Source organism: Pezoporus flaviventris, unplaced genomic scaffold (assembly GCF_033815535.1).
Source record: "Pezoporus flaviventris isolate CSIRO_AGI_PZ_B2104156 unplaced genomic scaffold, CSIRO_AGI_Pfla_v1 ptg000023l, whole genome shotgun sequence".
Lineage (NCBI taxonomy): Eukaryota > Metazoa > Chordata > Aves > Psittaciformes > Psittacidae > Pezoporus > Pezoporus flaviventris.
The window spans coordinates 5,077,359-5,101,186 of NW_026892571.1; the positions used below are offsets into that span (position 1 = coordinate 5,077,359).

Below are 23,828 nucleotides of genomic sequence, written 5' to 3' on the forward strand. Positions count from 1 at the left end.
GGCTGGAGATTGCACACAGGAACAAAGCGAGCACAGGCGGGAATCCCACCTCCCCAGCACATTGTGAGGCTCCCGAGGACACCCTAGAGTCTCTCTCTTCTCCTGACCCCTTGGCTTTGCCAGCTCTATTTTGGTACCAGCACATAACCCCCAGCTACACAAACTCACTGCTGACAGCCAAGTGCCTCACTGGTCTGCTTTGGAGGGGCTTGTGCACCTGAAGCTCCCTCCAAGACCAGGGCAAGTGGAGCAGCTCAGCTTCCAAGAGCCTCAGATGTCAGCTCAGCTTAAAGCTTAACCAAAGATCCACAAACAAGTTGTGATTAAAAAAGGAAACTGGCTTTGGGCAAGGGCCTGTAGGGACAGGCCAAGGGGAATGGCTTTAACCTGCAGAGGGGAGACTGAGATGAGCTCTTAGGCAGAAGCTCTTCCCTGTGAGGGTGCTGAGGCGCTGGCACAGGGTGCCCAGAGAAGCTGTGGCTGCCCCATCCCTGGCAGTGTTCAAGGCCAGGTTGGACACAGGGGCTTGGAGCAAGCTGCTCTAGTGGGAGGGAGAAGCCTGCAGAGGAAAGGGTACAAGGCAGCCCTACCAAGACTACCCCATCTTCTCTGTTCTCCTGATGGTGAAGGACGGGCCCATGCAGCCCCCTCTGGAGGGTCTGTGACCGCACTGTGATTTAAGGGCTGGACCGGGTGAGCCATGAGCCTTCTGCAACAACCAAGGAACCTCTGTGAGCTCTCTTCCAGCAAAACCTGTTGAATGAATGAGCCTTCCAGGCACGTACAAGCAAGGGCTCCATGGTACAAGGAACGACACATCCCCCAGTGCTCAATCACCCCAACCGATGTTGTATTTTGAGGCACAAATCAACCCTATAGCTATGTGTGTCACGCTTACAAAACACTCCCTAGGCATTTCTGAAAGCCTGTTATTTTACCAGAGCTCAAATGCTTTTTGATGCCTAAGGATCTGCTTCATCAGAGGCTGCTTTACTAAAAAGCGAGGAATTCTCTATGAGTCCAAGCAGAACTCATTTATTTCCATGCCATGTTAGCCACAGCCCACCAAAATTGTGTTGATTTCTCTTAAGAAAACCCACACCACAGCAAGGAACAAGAACAATATTGTAGGATTAATACCACGTCCTTGAGCTCATCCCATGTTTTTCATCACAGGGACTTCAAAGCACCCCCTGATTTATACATAGATGGGGAAACTGAGAGTGCTGGGCTTGTGCCCTCCTGCTCCTCCTTTTCCCTGCATGCCCCCAGAATCTCAGCTCCAAAACCGGCCTAGGATGCTCTTTGCTGTGCTGCTGCAGGTCCCCTGAACAAGAGCCTTCTGCAACAGCAGCTCGGGGCAGGGCAGCTCTGGACAGAAGCATCCCCATGAGGTCTCTCATACGGCAGTGAGCAGAACTCCAGGCACGCAGAAGTTACTCAAGCATTCCCACAAATCTATTCACACACCTCGGGTAACACAAAACCACTGCAAAAAGCTGTCTGAAAGCACTGCAAAGGCAAAGCCTCAGTGTTAACCACCGGGCTCCTAACAGTTGGGCTGGTGCTCTCCAGCAGCAGCCAGCACCTGTATAATCCATCCCACTAATAATCTTGAGAGACACTGGAAGGAGGCCTGAGGCTAAGCCTTTCCAGTGTTACTCGCTTGATTTGTTTCCTTGCTCACTTCAGCTGATTCTTCTTTAAGACAAATGCTAATAATCTAACAAAGAGAAAGCCTGTGCCTGGCGTGTCCCTGCCAGGACTGCCAGCGGAGTGCCGGCACTCTCCAGCTCTTCCACGAGACACAAAGCGAGGTGTGAGAACAGGCACTTCACTTCTCTCCCTTCCAGCAGCATCTCCATGCTGCACTGTCCTATTTTAACCCTGCCATCTGCTCCACAGCTCCTTGTGTTCCTCCGGTAACTGAGAGAGGCAGTGCCTTACATGAAGCAAATCTATCATCTCCCACCCCTTTTCCTTAGGGATATGCCCTGGGGCACCCTTGGGTGCCACGACAGAAGGCATTGCTCCTAAACCACCACGCCACATCTCAATCCACCCCACTTCTCCACGGGCAAGGGAAGATGCTGGATCACAGGGAGAATCACGCCCACTGCAATGTCATGTTTTAAACTCCGGCTGCTCCCAGTCCCACCGGCTTTCACAGCGCTATTAGAATCGCTTTACTTGAGAAAGGAAGGTTTGTTTCACTGAGTCATGATTCAAAGAACGAGACTTTGCTCCACTTACAAAAGCAAATCACCATCTTGCAAATGCCAAGCACAGATTTCAGCTCCAAAAGTGAAGCCTGGGGAAGGCTTCCAGGCAGAGAGAGAATGGAAAAGCTGCATCTGCAAAAGCTGGGACACCTTTTTGGTCTCTTTATCGGGTTTTGATAAACAGAAAGCATGACCTGTGGAACACCAGCTCCGGCAGAAACCCAATGAACTCATTCTGCATCAAAGCCATGCATCAACAGAGGGGAGAGTAACAGCAGGAGTGCTGCCACAGGGCCACAGCCAATCCAAACCACTTCCCAGGTGGAAAGCCCTCAAGGAAAACTCAGGACTCACACAAAGCCCCAGCGATTCTCTTTGCTTTCTGATTCATGCCTCCTCCAACACCCACATGCCAGGCAGAGGAGGCTGGAACTGCTACATTTAGGATGACATTTAAAAATCAAGGTTGTGTTGCTGATGGTCATTAAAAATCCAACCGCATTTTGCAGAAACAAGTGGGTACTTGCTCGCTGTCCCTGCCAAATATCAGCACAGCAGTAGCTGTTCTAGCAACCTCACTTAAAAGATGAAGGAAAATTGCACCCCCCATAATTACTGTTATTACTGTTGTTGTTTTTCAAACATTCACTACATACCTTTCTATTTCCTAAATGTGAAATAAGAAGGAAACGTTTCCCCAAACCGTTCTAAGTGTCAGATTCATCTCACTTAACACCAGACGCTGAAAATTAAGACATGTAGCTGAGGTGGGCTGCCTGGGCTCCCTCAGAAACGTGTTCCAACCTGTGGTCTGCACATCCCTACACACAGTCACTGCTCCTGTATTTCCACGGGACATGCTCAGGCTAATCCACAAAGATAAGTCTATGATCCACGGCTTTAGATTCACTCTAAAGGGGCTGTTCTATTCTGTCAAGTGTTTGAGGAATTCACGGTCACCAGCAGTGAGCAGAAATGATGATCTGCCTTGTGGGAAACGGGGTGTCTGACCCCTGTCTCATGATGGTACAATTTGTCTTTTAGAGGAGTCACAGAATCCCAGCCTGGTTTGGGTTGGAAGGGACCTTAAAGCTCATCCAGCTCCAACCCCTGCCACGGGCAGGGACACCTTCCACTAGAGCAGCTTGCTCCAAGCCTTGTGTCCAACCTGGCCTTGAACACTGCCAGGGATGGGGCAGCCACAGCTTCTCTGGGCACCCTGTGCCAGCGCCTCAGCACCCTCACAGGGAAGAGCTTCTGCCTAAGAGCTCATCTCAGTCTCCCCTCTGGCAGGTTAAAGCCATTCCCCTTGGCCTGGCCCTACAGGCCCTTGTCCAAAGCCCCTCTCCAGGTTTCCTGCAGCCCCTTTAGGCACTGGAGCTGCTCTAAGGTCTCCCCTTCAGGAGCCTTCTCTTGTCCAGGCTGACCCAGCCCAGCTCTCTCAGCCTGGCTCCAGAGCAGAGCTGCTCCAGCCCTCACAGCATCTCTGTGGCCTCCTCTGGACTCACTCCAACAGCTCCACGAATTCTCTCCCCTGGTTGGAGATGGAGCCTGGATAGACAGCTCTGGTGGACACTCATGTAGGCAGACTGAAGCCAGGTGACGTGGATCACCAGAGAGAGGGTGAAGAAACACCTACAAATGCCTGAATCAAGCTGTCAGGGAGTTTCAACAAGCAAGCTAGCTAATAAAACATGGTAATCATGCAATGAATTCACTTCATCTACAAGAAACAAAGCTACAGCAGGTACCACAGCTAAACTGCATGTTTGGAAAGGGCTGGAGGAAGGAGATGGAGCATTTTCAGACGGGAACATTTTGCATAAAAGATGCAGGGGTATAAAATAATTATGCAGGAAGAAGGAAATTTCAGCAGTGCCCTACATCACTGATGGATGGGGGGAATGGATACCTTGACAGAGACATGCTAATTAAGTTTTAATGACCCTAAAGGCAAAGAGAAAAGCCCTCATCTGCTACGATGGATGAGGGAGCCAACAGATGGACTTAGCCTGTAAGTGAAATGGTTAGGAATAGCCGGAAGGATCTTGAGATGAACACTGTCTGTGTAATGGAGAGCAGTGGTAAAGGCATCAGAGGTAGGTTCTGCAAGGCAGCAGATGAAGGCTTAATCACCAGGGCAGAAGAGAGCTCTGAGAGCTGAGACTGGCTGTGGGAGATGAGATGCCCGGATCCAGAAACAGCTTGGAAGCAAAGGGTGAAGGAGGAAGCAGGGTTCAATCTATTGAAGGCTCTAGAACTGTGGAAAGACATACGCTCCGCAAATGTTAGTTGTGATGATCACTTCCCACTGCTAGACTCTGCTAAGAGAGGACGGGAAGGTGGCACAACCAGCAGTTCACACATGTGCTGTGAAGGCGCAGGAGGAGAGAAGACTTGTCAGGAAGTGCTGGGATGGAAAACCCAGTCGGTCACAGCCTTGTAAACAAACAGGGGCCTGTGTTCCCATCTGCCTTGTACTGAGGAGAGAGGGAAGCCGTGCCCAGTGGGTCAGTGGAGGACATGGTGCGTGCTGCCAGGTGGGCTGAGGTCTGCCAGACCTGGGGGTGATGGTCTGCCTTCAGGAACTGTAGGTGCGTAAGGAAACCACTTCAGGAACAGAGGGTCCTAAACCAATGCTTCCTGCCCAGACAGACATTTGTGAACCCACGTGGGAGCACCCTGGCTGAGCTGATGTAGAACATCTCTTTGCCAACGTCCATCAGCTCAGCAGACAGCAGTGAGACTGATTTCAGGTGGTTTACACAATGGAGGTTGCCACGACCTCCAGCTACACAAACCCTACAAGATGAGAAGCCACCTGCTCCATGCTAATGACTAATGACACGAGTGCATCATCCTCCCCTGGCCACCCCCTTGAGTGTGAAACACCGGCCTCCTTCCCTAGCAGAGCTGCTATCACCCCCTGCAGACAATATCCACTACTGATTTGTGATGATGAGATCAGCATCCACAAACATCCTACCTTCTTCTGTCCTTACTCACATCCTTCCCTTCCCACTCCCCCCAGCAGCAAGGACACCAGCCTGCCACCAGTCTGAGAGGATGAGTACAGCTCTTCATCCTCCCCTGCGGTTTGGGCTGGCTCTTCACCTTACCCCACAGCTGATGGTATTGAGTGGTACCAGCACAGTGAGACGAGACATTCCTCAGGCTGGGCAATGCAGAGTCCAGGTCAACAGGTATTGTCCAAGCAGCTGTCTGGAAACCATCACTCCATGGAGAATCAGTCATCACACTGACCTATCTCCTTCCCACTCCTCTTCTGCCTATTGTGCAAAAGAACCATAGAATGGTTTGGGTTGAAAGGGACCTTAAAGCTCATCCAGTTCCAACCCCTGACACGGGCAGGGACACCTTCCACTAGAGCAGCTTGCTCCAAGTCCCTGTGTCCAACCCGGCCTTGAACACTGCCAGGGATGGGAAAGCAAGAAAAAAAACCTCAGTTTGCTCTCAACTGATCCACTGGAAATACTGCAATGGATTTGCCTGCTTCTCCCCCAGGAGGGCTCACTGAGCAGTAAGAGTCAGAGACAAACCTATTCTCCTGTTGGGAAACAGGACTTGGCCAGGCTTTGTTTAAGTTCATCTTGCAGAACCATTATGTTTAGTTCAAATTCTCTCATTTGTGTGCATCCTCTGAACTCCCTACATACAGCACAAATCTTGCCACGGGATGAACCTGGGCAAGTTTCTGGTCCTCAAACTCTCATCCATGTTTATGTCCTTCACGCTGCGCTGCGACAGCACATGTCACATAATGCCTTGGACAATCTGGATCCACATATTTATGGCAATAGACTTCAGTGTTTTATGGCCCAAATCTGGGGACCTACAGCTGACACATTACACATTACTTGTTCTTGAAATGTAGGCTACAAAGCTACTTTAGTTCTGCTTTTGCTTGTAAATCTGGGGCTTACATATGTAATTGGCCTAACCGTAAGAGCAAACAACAGCAGTGGTAGCACAGTGCCAGCAATTATTCATGCCTATAATAAACGCCTGTAAAATTGAAAGCCAGCCTTTGGAAATCTGGCTCCTCACTGCACACACAAAAAAATCCCCAAAACCTCATTTGCAGGGCTTGGCCAGTGAAGTTTTTCATTTTGGGGAAGAGATTGAGGGGGGAAAGGATTGTATTTTTGCTTTTCCGTTCTACAAAACCACCACTCATGCCTACGCTTAGGTCGCAGATTATTCTGGCTACATTTCAGTTTCGGAATAAACCCAGTGGCAGACACGGAGGACAACTCTGGGTATCCAGAGAGTAGGTCTCTGGGCATGCAGCAAACACAGGGAATTGTTTACAGCCAGCCCCTCTCCCTGGCTCTGTGCTGAGGCAGCAGCCAGCCTGCTGATGAGCTGCGATGCCTGGAGATGACATACGACCACTGGCCCTAACGACCATGCGGTGTTGCTCTGTGTGAGAACAGAGATGCTGACCTGGTGTCTGGATGGGTCCTACCAGTTAATGGTGGCATCCTCACTGATAAATCACTCCTATGGGTTGAGCTGTGCTCAGCACACTGCCTCTCTTTACCCTCTTCAACCAATGTGGCTACATCTCCCTGCAATAGGGCAATGCAGCCGCTCTACGACTTGCAGGATGAAAGGTGTGACAAGACCTTTCTGCTACACGCATTCCTCACCCACAGCACCACAGCAACCCCTATAAAACTCTTCTAGCACATTCCTGAATGTCAGCGTGGTCTTCCTTGATGGCAAAGAGCCTATTGGCAACAGAAGTCTGCCCACTGGGTGGTCCTCAGAAGCCCAGCAGGCCATATGTTCCTTAGACACAATCAATTTTAGTCCTTGAATTGCTTTAACAATTAAGAAGGCTGAAAGGTGCTAACCCAGTGGGCAGTGAGGATGGATTGACTGTGAGGGAGCAAACCTCAAGGAAGGCACTGCTAAGGTGTGGGTGACTACCAGAACCCCTTCACCCAGCCAGCTGGCACATCACCCATACCAGTGCCCTGAAAAGCAATGCATCAAGTCTTCTCCTTCGTCCCTGCTGAGTGAAACACCTATCACAAGATCTTACCAATGCCTTCTATGCACACCTCCTCACACACCTGTTGCTTCAAAGCACATAGCCCAGCACCTCTGCTGGCCTCACATTCCTCCAGCATCACATTGTAGAATCATGGAATCATAGAATGGTTAGGGTTGGAAAGGACCTTAAGATCCTCCAGTTCCAACCCCCCTGCCATGGGCAGGGACACCTCACACTAAACCATGTCACCCAAGGCTCTGTCCAACCTGGCCTTGAACACTGCCAGGGATGGAGCATTCACAACTTCTTTGGGCAACCCATTCCAGTGCCTCACCACTCTTACAGTAAAGAACTTCTTCCTTACATCTAACCTGAACTTCACAGAATCATAGAATCAACTAGGTTGGAAAATACCTTTAAGATCATCAAGTCCAACCATTACCTGAGCCCTCTGCTTCCTCAGCGCTCACCAGACAGGAGCAGATTTCTTCCACTCCAGCAGCAACAGGATCGTAACAGTAGCAGGGACCTTTGACATGCTTTGGACCTCTGAAGTTAGAAGGTCTGAGGTATTGACAGACTTCCTTAACCACAAATAAACTGCTTCATATCATACTTCAGCATTCCTGGTTGTATTTCTCCTGCCTTAAGTGGTGGCTGAGCATGAATGGGAAGAGGTCTGTAAGGACTGCTCTCCCTCTCTTCACCATGCAGAGCTTCCCTCTTCAGATATTTTCTATAACTACCAAGTTTTAGTACCCTCTGAAGGAAGCTGCATTCATCACAGTTCAGCAGGGACCTTTTGGCCTAATCCCCACTAGAAAAACTGCCAAACTGATCCTCCCATCTCAAAATTAACAGTGACAGAGACTTCTCCGTACTGGGCGATTCAGTGCTGCTATGACAACAGGAATGGGAGACTCATTAAGGGTCTCATCGAGAGGGATAACGAGCAATCACAGCTCACTGAAGGTAGAAATCAATGAGAGCTGTTGATATCACAACACTGTGCGGGACGGAGCCAGGTACTCGGTGGGCTTTGAAGGGTTGACTTGCATTGTTACGGGCAGGTCTCAGTGAGTACAACTTCTGAGGACAGGCAGATTCCTGGGGAGTAGAGATGAATATTCATGAAGGAACTCAGTTTGGGAGAGGAAATGAATCAAGTGTGACAAATGCTGCCTATTAGGAAAAGAGGGTGGCGTCTATTTTTAGTGGAGTTAAGCAAACATTAAAGCTCACTCTCTAAGAACTCCAAATAATACCACTCACTGGTTCTGCCTCTCCATCGCCAGATAAGAATTCAGCAGCACGTTGGCACCAGCCAAAACCCTCTCGCCTCAACAGCAGTTTTCTGCTTTAGCCCCCGTCTGTGTTTTATAAAAATAAAAGTTTTAATCTCTAATCTGCATAGGAAGATGTGATGATTTCCACCAGGATTTATTCCCCCCCACCCCAGAATCATAAAGCTTGAAGGAACCTTTTTAAGACGGAAGAAAACGCTGCATTCAAATCTCCTAAAAGAGCACTCACGCGGAGCTGTAATCACTTCAGATGCACAGAATTATCAGGAGGAGAAAATTCATCTCACTTAGAATCAAGACCCAATTTGAAGCAGAAAGGAAGAGGCTTGGTTTGCTGCCGTGCCAAGCACTCAGACTTTTCACTGAAGTCAAAGAAGCTACAGCTGCTCCGAGCCATTGAAAATCATGCCCAGAATCTCCAGCGAAACTTGTTTGCAGCGATGGCAGCAGGCTGATAAGGATGTTGACTACTCCAAATAAGCCCACGTTATTTTGTATTTTTAGAGATACTTAGCCTGCCTATTATTATTATTAAGCAGAGGTGGAGTATTTACTGCCTCCTTCTCGGAAAGCTGTAAAAAGGCTGCCTTTCAGCAAGCTCTTTGTTTCTTCGGGTGAACATTAAAGAGTTTCCTCCTTTTACTTTTCAGGCTTGTAAAAAGACTGATTAAATAAGACAACAGAGAGAGAATATTGCCTAATAAAAACAACATGATCCCCACAAAGCTGAGGACCCTTGATTCCATAAACTGAGGTGCTTCCCAGCCAAGATTAAGAGCAGAGCATTTGGAGAGGGTTTTTCTAACTGGGAGGACTCCAAAGACCCCTGGGCAAGGCGAGAGCACGATCCAGGGATGAAGGACCCTCAAAGCAAACCCTCTCCAGCTCAGAGTGGGCACCACTGGCTCAGTTGGTTCCTGCACTCTCCCTGGTCGTGCACCATGGGCCAGCTTTTCAAGTCAGATGCCCCATTTCTTACCAGCTCCTCTACCTGTAACACCACGTGGCTTCTGTCCCCTCTCCTACAGAGCTTCAAACATTGTCTTCAAAGATGTCTTACAAAGAAGCAGCTCTGAAATGAGACGTGTCAAGTATTTATTATCAGTACCTGCTGTTGGCACCAACCAGGCTGGATGAAGATCAACAGCAGAAAGACACACTCTTTCCCAGAGCAGCCAAACCCAGGGAAATCATCTGCGACCTTGAGAGCAGAGGTGGTGCCTCTGGTGGTTCCCTCCCTGGTCCTTCCCTCCCAGTTGAGTGGCCCCATGATTCCCCCTCGGCTTTCAGGTCACGAGCTCCCCTTTCATCTAGAGAGGAAGATGCCCACCTTTAATGAAGCATCACTGGGTGCACTGGGGCAGTCTGCAACCCTGCAGGCTGGGAGCCCACCAGGACACGAGGCAGCACACAGAGCCCACTGTACATCACCTCCTTGGTACTCTGCTGTGTCATTTGTCAGTAAAGGCAGACCCGTTGTCCTTTAGAGCACATCTCCGTCCCTCACTGCGCCGGCCCTCAGCAACTGTTGCCATGGTTATTACATTTGAGAGCTTTTCATCAAGAAGATGCTGCAACTGCTGAACTGTCTCTCGCAAGAGTTATTTAGGAATAACTAGCTGGTAAGTAGGAATAACGGTTCAGACTGCCCACAGAAGCCAGTGATCCCAATTATTTTCGCTTTGATCCTGTCTCCTTTGTGGTCTCTGCCAGGTTCAAGTTTAAAGTGGGGGTTAGAGATAAGCAGGAGAGAAGGAACGCTTCCTGAAGGGAAACACACTTGGCTCTGCCAGGAGATTAAAGGTCTCTCTTCACACAAAGCCTCTACTTTTCAATCAACCGTAAATAGGCTGTAACAAGGCACAGCAATCAACCAGGAAACACACACCCTCACCTGTGGGGTTCAGGGGGAGAAGTGAGATGTATTTTCCAGTTCTATCATGTTAATTGTTAATCAAGATATTATGGGCACAGCCCAAAATCCCTTCATCAGCCAAGGGGAGGAACTGATGTCCCAGCACCCTGGCGGCCCCGGCAGGCGCTGGCGCCAGCCCACGGCTCTGCCGGCGGTTCGCAACGAGAGGTGGCCGCGTGTCAGACCCACTTTCAGCATCACAAAGTGAATTAATAAAGCCTGCTCTGGAAAGCCGCTTTGTTTAGCTCTCATTTAAAGCTCCGAAGAATGACTGGGTAATGATGGAGCTGCTTTCCCCCTGCAGATAGGGTCCCACAGCGCGGTCCGTTAGGCTTTTAACGATACAAATGCCTTTTTCTGCTCTGTTATCCCTGGCACAGGTTTTGGGCAGGGAGGTGTGTACCACAGGACCTGAAGAACAGTGCAACTGAAGGAGAGGCACGTGGAGCCCACGGCAGTCTGCACATCCACTGGCACTGGTGTTTCCCAAATAGAATCATAGGACCCCGGACTGGTTTGGATTGGAAGGGACCTTAAAGCTCATCCAGCTCCAACCCCTGCCATGGGCAGGGACACCTTCCACTAGAGCAGCTTGCTCCAAGCCCCTGTGTCCAACCTGGCCTTGAACACTGCCAGGGATGGGGCAGCCACAGCTTCTCTGGGCACCCTGTGCCAGCGCCTCAGCACCCTCACAGGGAAGAGCTTCTGCCTAAGAGCTCATCTCAGTCTCCCCTCTGGCAGGTTAAAGCCATTCCCCTTGGCCTGTCCCTACAGGCCCTTGTCCAAAGCCCCTCTCCAGCTTTCTTGTAGGCACCCTTCAGGTACTGGAACACAGTTAATAAGGTCTCCCCTGAGCCTCCCCTTCAGGCTGAAGAAATCCCAGCCCATTACAGCAGACGGGGATGAATAAAAGCACTGGGACCCTCCCACAGACGGATCCAAACAAGGGAGGAAGACCTCAGCTTCATTAACAAGAATGAACCCAAGGGCAAGAAATACATATTAGATGTAAGCCACGCACATCGGACACCTGGAGCTGAGCAAACACACTGTGCTACAGAGACACCCCACAGGGCAGCAGCACAGGGCTATAGAAGGGTGTCTCAGCAGGAAGAACTGGTAGAGACACCCGAGTCCCAACCAGGGCACTCGGGCACCAAAACTGGAGCCACCACCGTGATGGCAGACCTGCTCCCGGGGCGAGCTCACCTCCTTGCACTGGCCAGCAGCTACCACACTGCTCTGCAACCACCCCCAAGTGATGAGCTCTTCCCTGCAAATAGGCTGTACCTTTGTAACAGCCACATGCTAAAGACAAAGAATTGCATTTGGATGATGTGACACCCAGAGAGACCGTGACCCAGCCCTTCCCTGCTACCCAAAGAGAGAGAAGACTTCACGTATTCTAGCTGAAGGAGCTGGATTTAGAGAAATTAAATTTGTCAGTTCATTAGTGTGTAACATAAGAATGAAAAATGCATTTCTAATTCCTAATCCACTAATCCACAATCCGCTGATCTGCAACCCCTGGAGTCCCCAGGGAAAGGGAAGAAAATCCACAGCAGCCTTACAGTATTTCTCTGTGATTTCCTGGCCAGGTCCTGCAGAAAGCTCATGCTATGGACCCTTCCTGCCTTGACAAAATACACCTTGGCAAATCTGCTGCCACGCTAGGACGTAGCAAGGATAATAAAAATCAAATTGCACTTGTCAGAATAAGTGAACAATGGATGTTTTGTGAGGTGCTGGGCGTAATGCTTCATGTGTTTGCTCAGCTCCCCATTGATCTGCAGAATCAGCTCCTTTGCAGCAGCTCTCCCATTCATTAGGACAATTAGTGAGGTCCAAGTCACATTCTGAACTTCAAAGTGCTGCTACTGCACTGCGGGAAGGGTGCTGGTGCCTGGGAAAAGGCTGGACTAGCTGTGTCCCTTTGCACCTTCTTCAAGCTGATGTGCACTGATAGATGCTGCTCCCCATCCCTTTTGCCCCAGGAAGACTGGTCCAACCTACCCCTTCTCTCAAGGCATGGCAAAGGAGCAGGGAAGCACAGACCTGCCAAGCACACTCAGTCATAGGCCCCTCTTCCACTCTGCATACCTTAATACCTTTGCATACCTTAAAAATACCTTCAAGGCCAGGTTGGACACAGGGGCTTGGAGCAAGCTGCTCCGGTGGAAGGTGTCCCTGCCCATGGCAGGGGTTGGAGCTGGATGAACTTTAAGGTCCCTTTCAACACAAACCAGCCTGGGATTCTGTGATTCTCCCCAAGTTCATAGCTGCTCAGAACTTGCCGACCATGCAAGTGAGGTTGTGGGCTGAGCTTTTTGAGCCAGTTTGCACGGGGAGGACTTGCTCCCAAAACACGACAGAGAGATTTCCTTTCTGCATCATCTTTTCTTTCTCCTTTCCAGCAGGCATGGTAGAAATATGGTAAGGGATCATAGCTATAGACTCCAGAAACATCCACTAATGCTGAAGCCAGTACAGGCAGCATCTCCTGGTGTTTCTCCACTACTCCCCTTTGAGGGGCTGGTCCACTCTCCACATCTCACAGGCAGGATGTGAACCCACAGCCCCTTGGAAACTGCTCAGGTTGCTCATGGAAGAGAGGCCTGAACTTGCAGCTCCCCCACACCACTTCCACACCTTCACATCTCCATCCCCAAGTGTTTTGGAGCATGCCTCAAAACCTTCCCCTCCTCCCAGCTCTGCTCTCCATCCTGCAGTCACACAAGAGCCATCGTGCACAGCTGTGGGAAGCTCGAGGCCAGAAATAGCAGCTTGTTACTGAAGCACATCATCACACCCCAAGGACCCTGACACACCCCTCAACCTCTGTCACCCCAAATCACACACTGCTCCCTGTGTCCTCCCCCACCAAGAGGTCCCACCCCGAAGGAGACAATCCAGGGCTGACTCAAGTGACATTGTCCCAGTGAGCTCCTCACTGCGCTTGTGGAGATTCACGCTGGCTGAATTGATCTCCAGATGCTGATGCAGTAGAACCAAGCCCTGACTCCATTCCACTCTTGAAGGTTTCAATTAATCACAAAACCAATTCCATTTTGGGCTCCATCTGTCTTTATTCTTTGAGGGACTAATAATGCTTCACTGTATGTGTTCACACATGAGCTGAACTGAAATTAAGACAGATTTCCATAGGAAGCATGTGAGAAGAAAATGCAGTTTTTACAAAGAGAATTCCAGAGCTGTTACCATTCCTCAGCTTGGAAAAAGATCTTATTAAGTACAAGCAGAGGGGTATTAATCTGGGAAACAACTGAGGTGACCTGCTCATTCCAAGACATGCAAACACACTAAAATCATATTTACGGGGTTTTATGACGGAGTATGTGTGGAAATGTAACACAATCTGCTTCCAAATGAAGGTGAGGAACACACACAGGGAGATCAGAAACTCACTGTGCAGCCGCCGTGCAAAGGGATTCTGGCAGCAGACACCCTGCTGCACCAGGTATGGACCGGAATCCAGAAACCCTTTCCAACCCCCTCTGTTGCACTGACAGACATAGATAAAACACCCAAGAACCCTTGTGGTTCATCATGTATGGCAGGTTTTAGCTTCTTAAGGCTTAGGAAAACCTCATCTGCACATCACCATCCCATTACCACCCTGGGGTTTCTGATCCTACCTCTGCAAAAGCCAGCCATGGGGGCTTTCTGCCCAGCCAGGCCTGCCTGTCTGCTTTAATAAGGCAATTCCTATGTTGATCTGGTGATTTATACAAAGCAAGGCCCTAATTATTGATCTCAGCAGACGGAGTAAGGATTAACAACCTCTCCCTCGAAGCACCCACCACTGGGCTGTGCCCATTGTCTCCAGGCTGTCAGTCCAGCACCAACACATTCACTCACTCCTCACCCATACAAGGATATGGTCCCACCAGGGTGACAGTGGGAATGACACAGGCAGGGATGCTCAAAGCACTGGCCAGCTTCAGGATGATTAACAGAGGGGATGAGGTACAGCTGGGCAACAAGAGAGACTAACTGAGAGAGTCATGAATGTGGAGAGAAGGAACGTAACAGGACATATATGCACGTATCACCTGGGCTCCAGCTAACACCACCTGACTGCAAGAAGAGCCCTTTCTCCCTCCCATCCCCTATTTTCAGGGCATTTAGTTAAAAAGAGAAGAGACAGTCTGGAAAGGATGGTTGCAAGACATTATACCACGTACTGAAATTCATGAGACACAGAACCAGAGAGAATCTGCGAGAACTGAAGTGTGCTGGAGGGGCAGCTAGACACTTCTGACAAAAGCAAAGACACAATCCTTTGATGGTTGCCTTCTGGAACTGGCTGCAGTACCTTGGAAACTCATTAAATGCAGCAGAAAGGACAAGTGACGTGTATCTATTGATGCTCTGAGCAGCAAATTAGTTTTCAAATCTATTCAGGGCTCATGCAGTGGCTTCAAGGGGATAAGACTTGGTGGAAACAGCTGCAATAGTGTTTCTCCAACCTGAGTGATGATTCCAAGCTGTCCCACTGGTCCAGCTCCCTGGAGATGTCTCATGGCCACAGGCAGCTGCCCTGACTGGCTGGGCTCAGAGGTCTGCACAGCTTCTCAGCCAGTGAGCCATTCCCTTCCAAGATATGCCAGGCAGCTTCGAGGCCCCTGACGGACATCTCCTCTTAAGCAGAAAAAGGATCATCCAAAATAAAGAGAGCAAAATCCAGCTCACAAGAAGACAAAGAATTTCAGCACCTGAGGGAAGAGGAGTAGTCAACAGTGACGATGAGTTCAGCAAGATTCATTTTCAACCAGTGGTTGTTTTCTACCTCTGCAGAACATCATCATCCTGTTCAAACACCTGGAGAGCCTTGAAGAGGCTGAGGCTGGCAGCGATCTGGTGGAAGACCTGAGGAACTGTCTTCATGGATGAAACCAACTGTTTCAATGAATGTTGAAGTACATGGACAGAGGAAAAACTTATCAAAACACTGTGTCAGGAGAACAATTAAGCTGGCAGATGCCAACCTGGCAACAAGGTTCCTGGCTGGGACTTGATCCCCCTAGTCAGGAGAGGCAAGGGACAACCTTAGATGCCACAAAAGCCTGCAGCTGCTGGCTCTTGCTATTTTGCCTCCTACGCAAGCTCTGGGTCCAGCGTTCTGCCTGTCTCCTCTGCACAAGGAGAAGAATTAGGGAGCAACAGAGGGCTGGTGAGTAAATAAGGCTAAATCCAGCAGACAGCCGATGGGAGCTGAGGGCAGTCCCCCAGGACCACTCTCTGAAAGCCTGATTTAGCCACTGCCATTCAGACCACAAACCTGGATCTCTCTTTGCATGCTGGCTGCACACAGCCTTGCCAGCAATTAAATCCAACAAAAGCCACAATCAGGGAAGGGGTAGGAGGGTGCACACAGCAGGACCCACAAAGGAGGAGATGGGATCTGGATCCTCCTATCCAAGCTCAGACAAGAGCTGTGATGTAATTGCTGGGTCAGTTCTGTCCACCCCAAACCCTGCTGGGAGCAGGTACATAATTGAGGCTAGATCCCGCATTTCCTGCTCTCATTGTTCATCTTCCTCCCATTCTTTGCTTCTTTGTTCTATTCAAGGCACTTTTTCAACCTCCCTTCTGAAACACATTAACAATGGGCTGCTCCAGCTCCCTGTACGCCTGATTAAAGAGGAGACGCAGATGCCTCTTCTTTGTGGAGCATTTTGCACCTATTACTTGGAGGAAATGCAGAGAACACACGACATGGGAGAGTCACAGCAGGTCAGGAAAATAATGTAGGTGGTTAGGTAGGAAAAATCTTTGAAGGTTGTGAAGCCATTAGCTGAGTGCACAGGCTGTAGTCGAAAGGATAAACAGAGCATAGAATCACAGAATTATTTAGGTTGGAAAAGACCTTTAAGATCATTGAGTCCAATCATTAACCCACACTGCCAAGCCCGCCACTAAACCACGTCACTAAGGACCCCATCTACTCATCTTGTAAATACCTCTGGGGATGGTGACTCCATCACTTCCATGGGCAGCCTGTTCCAGTGCTTGACAACTCTTCTGATGAAGACATTTGTCCTAATATCCAGTCTAAACCTCCCCTGGCACAGCTTGAGGCCATTTCCTCTTGTCCTATCACTTGTTACTTGGGAGAAGAGATGGAGACTGACCTTGCAACAACCTCCTTTGAGGTAGCTGTGGAGAGTGATAAGGATGAATAAATAGTGACTGAAGAGACAGAGGAATACGTGTTGTGTCCAGCAATGAAACCAGGTCGACACTGAGAAACAGCAAGTTTGGGATGGGTTTTTTTGCAAGAAGTGACTGGATAGCCAGTCTGAATGCACATTTCCAATGAAACCACCACAATAACTCAAACACCTCAGCAGAGAGCTTTTACTAACTGAGAAGAGACAGAAACAATGTGTTTTATATAATGCATCACCTGGCTGAGTTTTTTTCTGCAGGTGGTGTCACCAACCTCCTTGCTAAAGAGAGCATACTGCTAAGCATGGCTGGAGCAGCTTCCTATCACTCATGACCCAGGGCAGCACCAGCTCTTCCATGGAGCTGTGTGTTCACCTTACACAGGTATGACAACAGTGAGCATCAGGGGACTGCTCTGGGAGCATTCATGCCTGTGTGAAGGAAGCACTACCTGCACAGCTGAGGATCAGCCCCGTGATAACCAAGAAGATGCAACAGTCCTCGGCACCTGGGGGAACCATGCAGATCTGCTCACTGCTGAAGATGTCAGGCCAAACACTCCAATTTCAGGAATGTGCATCCTCACTACTTGACCTCATTGTCCTCTCTTGCGCCACCAGCCCGACCCAGTCCACTTGAATCCCAGCCTGGTTTGGATTGGAAGGGACCTTAAAGCTCATCCAGTTCCAACCCCTGCCACAGGCAGGGACACCTTCCACTAGAGCAGCTTGCTCCAAGCCCCTGTGTCCAACCTGCCCTTGAACACTGCCAGGGATGGGGCAGCCACAGCTTCTCTGGGCACCCTGTGCCAGCGCCTCAGCACCCTCACAGGGAAGAGCTTCTGCCTAAGAGCTCATCTCAGTCTCCCCTCTGGCAGGTTAAAGCCATTCCCCTTGGCCTGGCCCTGCAGGCCCTTGTCCAAAGCCCCTCTCCAGGTTTCTTGTCAGCCCCTTTAGGTACTGTGAGATGCTAACGGGGTAACTCACTCCAGAACTCCCATGTTTTACAGAACTGACACTCCTCAGCCTAAAACCAGTCCCACAGGATGAAGCTAATACGCCCACCCCAGCACGACAGCTCCCTAGCAGTTGCGGGCACCCGGGGAAAACGTCCCTGGCTTGGCACAAGCACTCAACCCTGCCACCTTCCAGACCAGCATTTAACCCACCAAAGCATGTCTGGGAACAAAACCAGGAGCAACCCATGGATCCTAGACTGCTCCCGCGGGGTCTGCTCTCTCCGTCCTCTCGAGAGCACAAGGACACCAGTTCACTATTTCACAGTTAATTACACTTTCGTGTTAGATTTCAGATGCTGAAAAATGTTTAGGGATTTCTTCTTCTGTGTAATTAACCACAAGGATGAAGCACAGTTTTCTACCGCACTGCAGTTTTTGTTAAGGTTATTCATAATGGGGAAAGGCTAAATAGGTTGAGTTCATTATCATTACAGGGGAAAAAAAATGAGGTGACCCAATCAAATTAATTGGGAATTAAGTGCAGTGAGGCTGATAACTCCACACAAGTCAGGAGTTCAAATAAAAATAGAAGAGACAATCTACAAAGCAACAAATTCCAAGCGGGCAGGGAGTCGAGCCGGAATGACTGCAGTGGGGAGGTGGCAAACGCAGCGCTGGCAAACCACTGCAAAAACCAGGGGGAAAGGGGAAAGGAATGGGCAAAGCCTGGCGGATGTAAAAGGAGAAGCTGGAGGAGGAAGGGATGAACATGAAGATGGATTTGAAATAAATGGGTAGGGACAGTGCTTGTTAAGCAAACTAGATTTATTTCTCTGCCCAGAAATTCTTATGTCTTTACAAGACAGCATCGAGGCAAGGTCTTTAATTTTACTTTTCCTGGGTTTATTGCTTGGGCCTTAACGTTATTGAACAGCAGCGAACGTCAACAGTTCCACTGTGCAGCTGGACTTAACCCAGAATCATTACGTCTGGGGGAAGTTTTTCTCTTGACAAAGACACCCTGAAGAAGCTGCTGCTTCTCTGACAAAACACACAAGGTGTGTACCAATGCGCCACCACTGAAATACTGATGGGTAGAGCAGGGGCAGGGAGACAGCACTGCCCATCCCTCCTCTCAAAGAACAGAAGGGAGGAGGCAGAATGGACATGATGATGCTGAGCACTACCCGGGCAGCCCAGCCCAGCACTGGGCAGGGAGGCAGCAGAGCCACAGCTCGGGGCTCTTCTGAAAAGCAGGTACATGTTTTAGGCCTCTCTTTGCTTTACTAAAATGGTGCAAGCTCTGAACAACCCTCAGAGCTGGGTAACATGAGTAACAGCGATCAGTATGTTCATAGAATGCCAGAGTGGTTTGAGTTGGAAGGGACCTTAAAGCTCATCCAGCTCCAAGCCCTGCCACGGGCAGGGACACCTCCCACTAGAGCAGCTTGCTCCAAGCCCCTGTGTCCAACCTGGCCTTGAACACTGCCAGGGATGGGGCAGCCACAGCTTCTCTGGGCACCCTGTGCCAGCACCTCAGCACCCTCACAGGGAAGAACTTCTGCCTAAGAGCTCATCTCAGTCTCCCCTCTGGCAGGTTAAAGCCATTCCCCTTGGGCTGTCCCTACAGGCCCCTGTCCAAAGCCCCTCTCTAGCTTCCCTGCAGCCCCTTTAGGCACTGGAGCTGCTCTAAGGTCTCCCCTTCAGGAGCCTTCTCTTCTCTGGGCTGACCCAGCCCAGCTCTCTCAGCCTGGCTCCAGAGCAGAGCTGCTCCAGCCCTTGCAGCATCTCTGTGGCCTCCTCCAACAGCTCCACATCCCTCTTGTGTTGTTGCCCCAGAGCTGGATCAGGACTGCAGGGGCTCTCATGCACTGTCATAGTTTCAGGGGTTTAATCTTGTGGGAAATGGTTAAAAAAAGCAATACCCTGAGCCAAGCCATCTCTAGCAAACTCTTGAGTGCTGCTGCAACATGATGCTTGGGCTGTTACCTGTGGTGAGTTTGCTCCCGAGTCCTATAACATTTGTTTCATCACTTAGGGCCAAAAGAGGGACCAGCGAGGTCCTGGTAGCACTGGGCTCAGTGGAAGAGGCTGTGCTGGGGACAGCCCTATGTCTTGCTAGGACAGACACAAATACAAGCTGGGACCATCAGTTTGAAATTCTGTCCCCAGCTACCCAGTCTGAACAGCACAGGGGTTTTTAAAGGACTGGGCAAGCAACAGATCCACCACAAATCCACTGGCCACCACAAGTCTCTCTATGCAGCAACACAAATGACTTTCCTCCTGGTTCCCCACTGTAGCCATGCTGAAATCTCACCTTGTGCATTGCCTGTCCTCTCCTCATGGAATACAAACTGCTTCACTTTGCCCTGAAGATCCCGGGGCTCAGCTTCTCTCCATCCTCACCTCTAATTCACCCCTAAGCATACAGGGAGCATTTGGGACAAAGCTTCAAGAACGCATTCGACATAAATTATTCTTCCCCTCCTAAACTGATTACAAAAATCCTTTTAATACAAAATATTGAAATGCTCAAATTATTGGTGTGGAAAAACATTTCCTGGAGGTAAAGTTTTTCCGAACTGAGGTTTTAATCGCAAGCATAATCCTTTCTGGCTAACATTTCCTGTCTTGTGAAACATGGAGAGAGAAATTGCGCAGAGGCCTGGCTGGGCTATGAACAAAGAAAGATGCTGCCTGTAAATAGCTTAGAGGACATCAGAAGACACTTCTCTCATCAGCAATCTTTTTTAGCTTAATATAGCTCCTCTTTGCATAAAACATTGACATTTTTGCAATGTTTGGACCCAATGGTGCGAATGCTGACTGTCATCCAAAGATACTGGAGTGTACCTTCAAAAATATGCAGGAACATTTTACAGACAGTAGTTTCACTTGCCTCCAAAATGCTCTATCTTAATATTTTATACTTATATATATTTAAATGTTAGTACCACCAGATAAATGCTAACATGCTTTTATGCTAATGCAATCACTGAAAATCCAGATAATGTTGTGTATTGGCACATACTGTTAGTGAATTATGGATACCTAAATGTACAATCCCACATGCCTAGCAATTATTTTTGTTAGTGCATTTAACTTTTATTTGCAATCAGAGCACTTGAGGATTGTTCAAATGAAGTTTACTTTCATAAACTGCTGAATGGAAAACATTTTGTTAAAGGTTTAAAACCAGTAAGGCTGTGGATGAGGTTTGTGGAGCTGCAATAAGGGCACTGCTCACAACACTCTACCAGATGGAACAATGTTTGATTTGGTCACGGACTCAGTGATTATACCCCAAACACCTAAAGTGAAGGACACATAAGAGAAACAAGAGCTGAAACCTTGATTTCTTCCCTACCAGGTCACCCTCTTATGTAGCAGAGGCTCACAGACAGGCAGATGGATGTCAGGAGGACAGTATCAGTGCAGGCAGCACTCTGGTCGCTAGACCCTAGGACCCTGAGGACCAAACTAGGCTGTGCTAAGGCTGCTTTTCAAGTCCAATTTAAACCAAATAAATAGGAGTGATATGAGGAGGGAGAAATCTTCAGCTGCCCCTGCTGTGCCTTCTCTTTCTGTTTCTCCTATTACCTTTGCTGATCCAATGTTTTGGCCAGGCACCCAGCCTGTTGGCTCAAGATGCTGATCCACTTGAAAACCCATTTATCCCAAACCAGTCTTCAGCACTGCCAGACCTCTGGGCCACATCCCAGCCCGACAGCATGCAGGCAAGACCCTGAGTGATGCAGCTGCCTGCTCCATCCCTTACCCGCTTCACTGCCTGATCACAGTTAAGGACAACGCAAATCTGGAGAAGACCTGGATATTTTTAAGAGTTGGAAAGTTCTGGATGTGCCCCAAGCACGTCCCAGGGTCTGGTGGCTTTCTGCTGCCTACAGACAATGCCGAACTCCCTCTGCCAGATCCAGCTATGCCAAGAGTTAATGACCTCCCAGACTGCATTGAGGAGCTGCTATGATCATGTCTTGATTTCCTCTGGGAAGCTTTGCCTGGCTTGAAACCACCAGCCTGAGCCAACCTGGCTGAAGTGACCTGGGAGGTGGCCACAGACCCATTTGGTGAGCAGCAGATCATCACCTGGCTCAGCATCCAATGCAGGACCTGACATCAGCCTCAAGTACGTAAGTATGGATCAGATCATGCCCCTATCGCCCAGTGAACTGTGGCATCTCTAGGCATTTACTGGTGAGTCCCACAACCTAACTGAGGCCCCAAGGAGCAACCAGGAGTGAAGGAAATAAGCAACAACCCCTCAGAAAAGCACAGGGCATGAGAAGATGCTTAGTGTGAAGTACCTGGAATGCCCCAGGCAGTTTAAAAGGAGCACAGAGTAAGCAGAGAAATGTACAAACAAACAAATTAAGCAGATAGCACAAACCAGACAAGTTGGCATGGATGTATCTAATGAGAAAGCTCAAACACAGCAAGCAAAAAGCAAACCCAAAACCCAGACATAATACTCCTCACATTTTGGAGCTGAGCTCTCAGACAACACATCATCCAAACCACCCCAAATTACCACCTGGCAGAATGTCCTTTAAGACAAACAGTCTAAAAGTTTTCAAAGCAGTATTTTAATACTGTATAGAAAAGAGATTGTTTCTGTCCAAAGAAGCACACTTGCAATTAAGTGAGGGATGCTATACAAAAGCAGTAGTTTCATGGGCACTGCTACACGCTCCTATCATGAGCCCATGAGTTCCTTCAGTCTTGACCATGCCACATCAGTTAATTCAGGAAAGAAGCAACTTCATAGCCCTTGTCATTTTGCAAGTTACCTGCAAACGTTTCCAGACCCTCTGCGTGCTCTTCTCTTTAACGGAACATAGAATTAAGAACCTAGATGCTATTGAAAGAACTTTAGGAAACAATGACATTATTTCAAACATTAAGATATGCCAGAATATGAAGAGCAGGTTTGTGTTCTGATGTGAAAGACTGTATCTTACTGTGATCAATAAGGCAAGCTCTGTTTCAGACTATAAGTTGGATCCTTTCCTGGTATAAATCTGGGTACCTGCTGCTGTCCATAAGGCCATATTCCTTCATATGTGCTGAGGAGCAACTGCATTGTATACAAGATTGCAAAAGAAATGTAGATTTGTAAACTCTATGTTAAACTAAGTGATAAATGATGTATAATGGCGGAGAGGTGACTATTTTTAGGCCTAGAAATAGGCAGATAATAACAGTCCTGACTTTCAATCATCACCTCTGCACTTCTGACCCTGAAGTTTGGGTCCATCCAATACATTTCTAAAGCCTCTGCGCTTGTCTGTGCTGTGCGCAACACCCCCCCCCCCCCCCCCCCCCCCGCCAAAGCCCCCAAACCCATAAAACAGGAAGGTCACCAATAAAACCCATCTTGCTCACACAGTTCCACTTGCAGCACTGCATGCTGTGCCCTAGCATGAGGCAAACTGGGCTGCTTTGGGCAACAGCCACCTTCCAGTGAACCACAAATGTCCTTCAGATCTGCCGACCCCACCATGTCTAATGGACACCCCTTTGGGATCCAAGGTCTGTGTCCCCGGGGATAAAGCCCCCCTCCAAAGACCACAGGAGTTGCTCTATTTCTGAAATCAGCATCTTGCTACCCAAAAGCAGCTCAGGAGAAAGGAAAAGGAGGAGAAAGGTGCTCCCTGGGGTGCTCATAACAGCACCATCCTCCAGATCCTCCCCCAGAGCAGGCCGCCAAGGGGAGAGAAGGGGAGGCAGGGTTATTCCTCTCAAACTCCATAAAAGCAAGAAGCCCAGGGAAATCAAGAAACAACCACAACTTCCACACCCAATTGCTTCTGGCTAAGTCTAACAAGCAGGATGAGGACTCACTGAGGAGGAGATCAGGGTAAGTGGTGCTGCAAGAAAAGGGTTAGGCAGCTGAGAAGACAATGTGGTGGTTGCAGGGTGAGAGAAGCCATCAGCTCCTGCTGTTAGGAATGACTCATGAGCTGGGAGATGCACAGGGCCCGTGGGTGTTGTGAGGGGTACCAGAGCTCACCTGGACAGCGCGGCTCCCAGGACGAAGGCAGCGTGCTCCTTCAGGGTGGCCTCGGTGCTGTTCAGCCCATGGATCACCAGCTGGAGTCCGCCCATGGAGAGGAAGTCCTTAGCATTGTCCACCTGATGGGGAGAGAGCAGGCCCCCCATGAGCAGAAAACCCCCAGCCAGACTCCACACA

General features: G+C 49.3%; 1 protein-coding gene across 5 annotated transcripts in view; it reads right to left on the reverse strand.

The window, feature by feature from the left end:
- Nucleotides 1-23,828, reverse strand: part of SIL1 (SIL1 nucleotide exchange factor) — a 98,293-nt gene that overhangs the window by 11,623 nt on the left and 62,842 nt on the right. For all 5 annotated transcript variants that reach the window (XM_061456459.1, XM_061456458.1, XM_061456457.1 and 2 more), the window contains one exon: nucleotides 23,649-23,770. In XM_061456459.1, coding sequence (XP_061312443.1) covers nucleotides 23,649-23,770 — 122 coding nt within the window. The remainder of the gene's footprint in view (nucleotides 1-23,648; nucleotides 23,771-23,828) is intronic.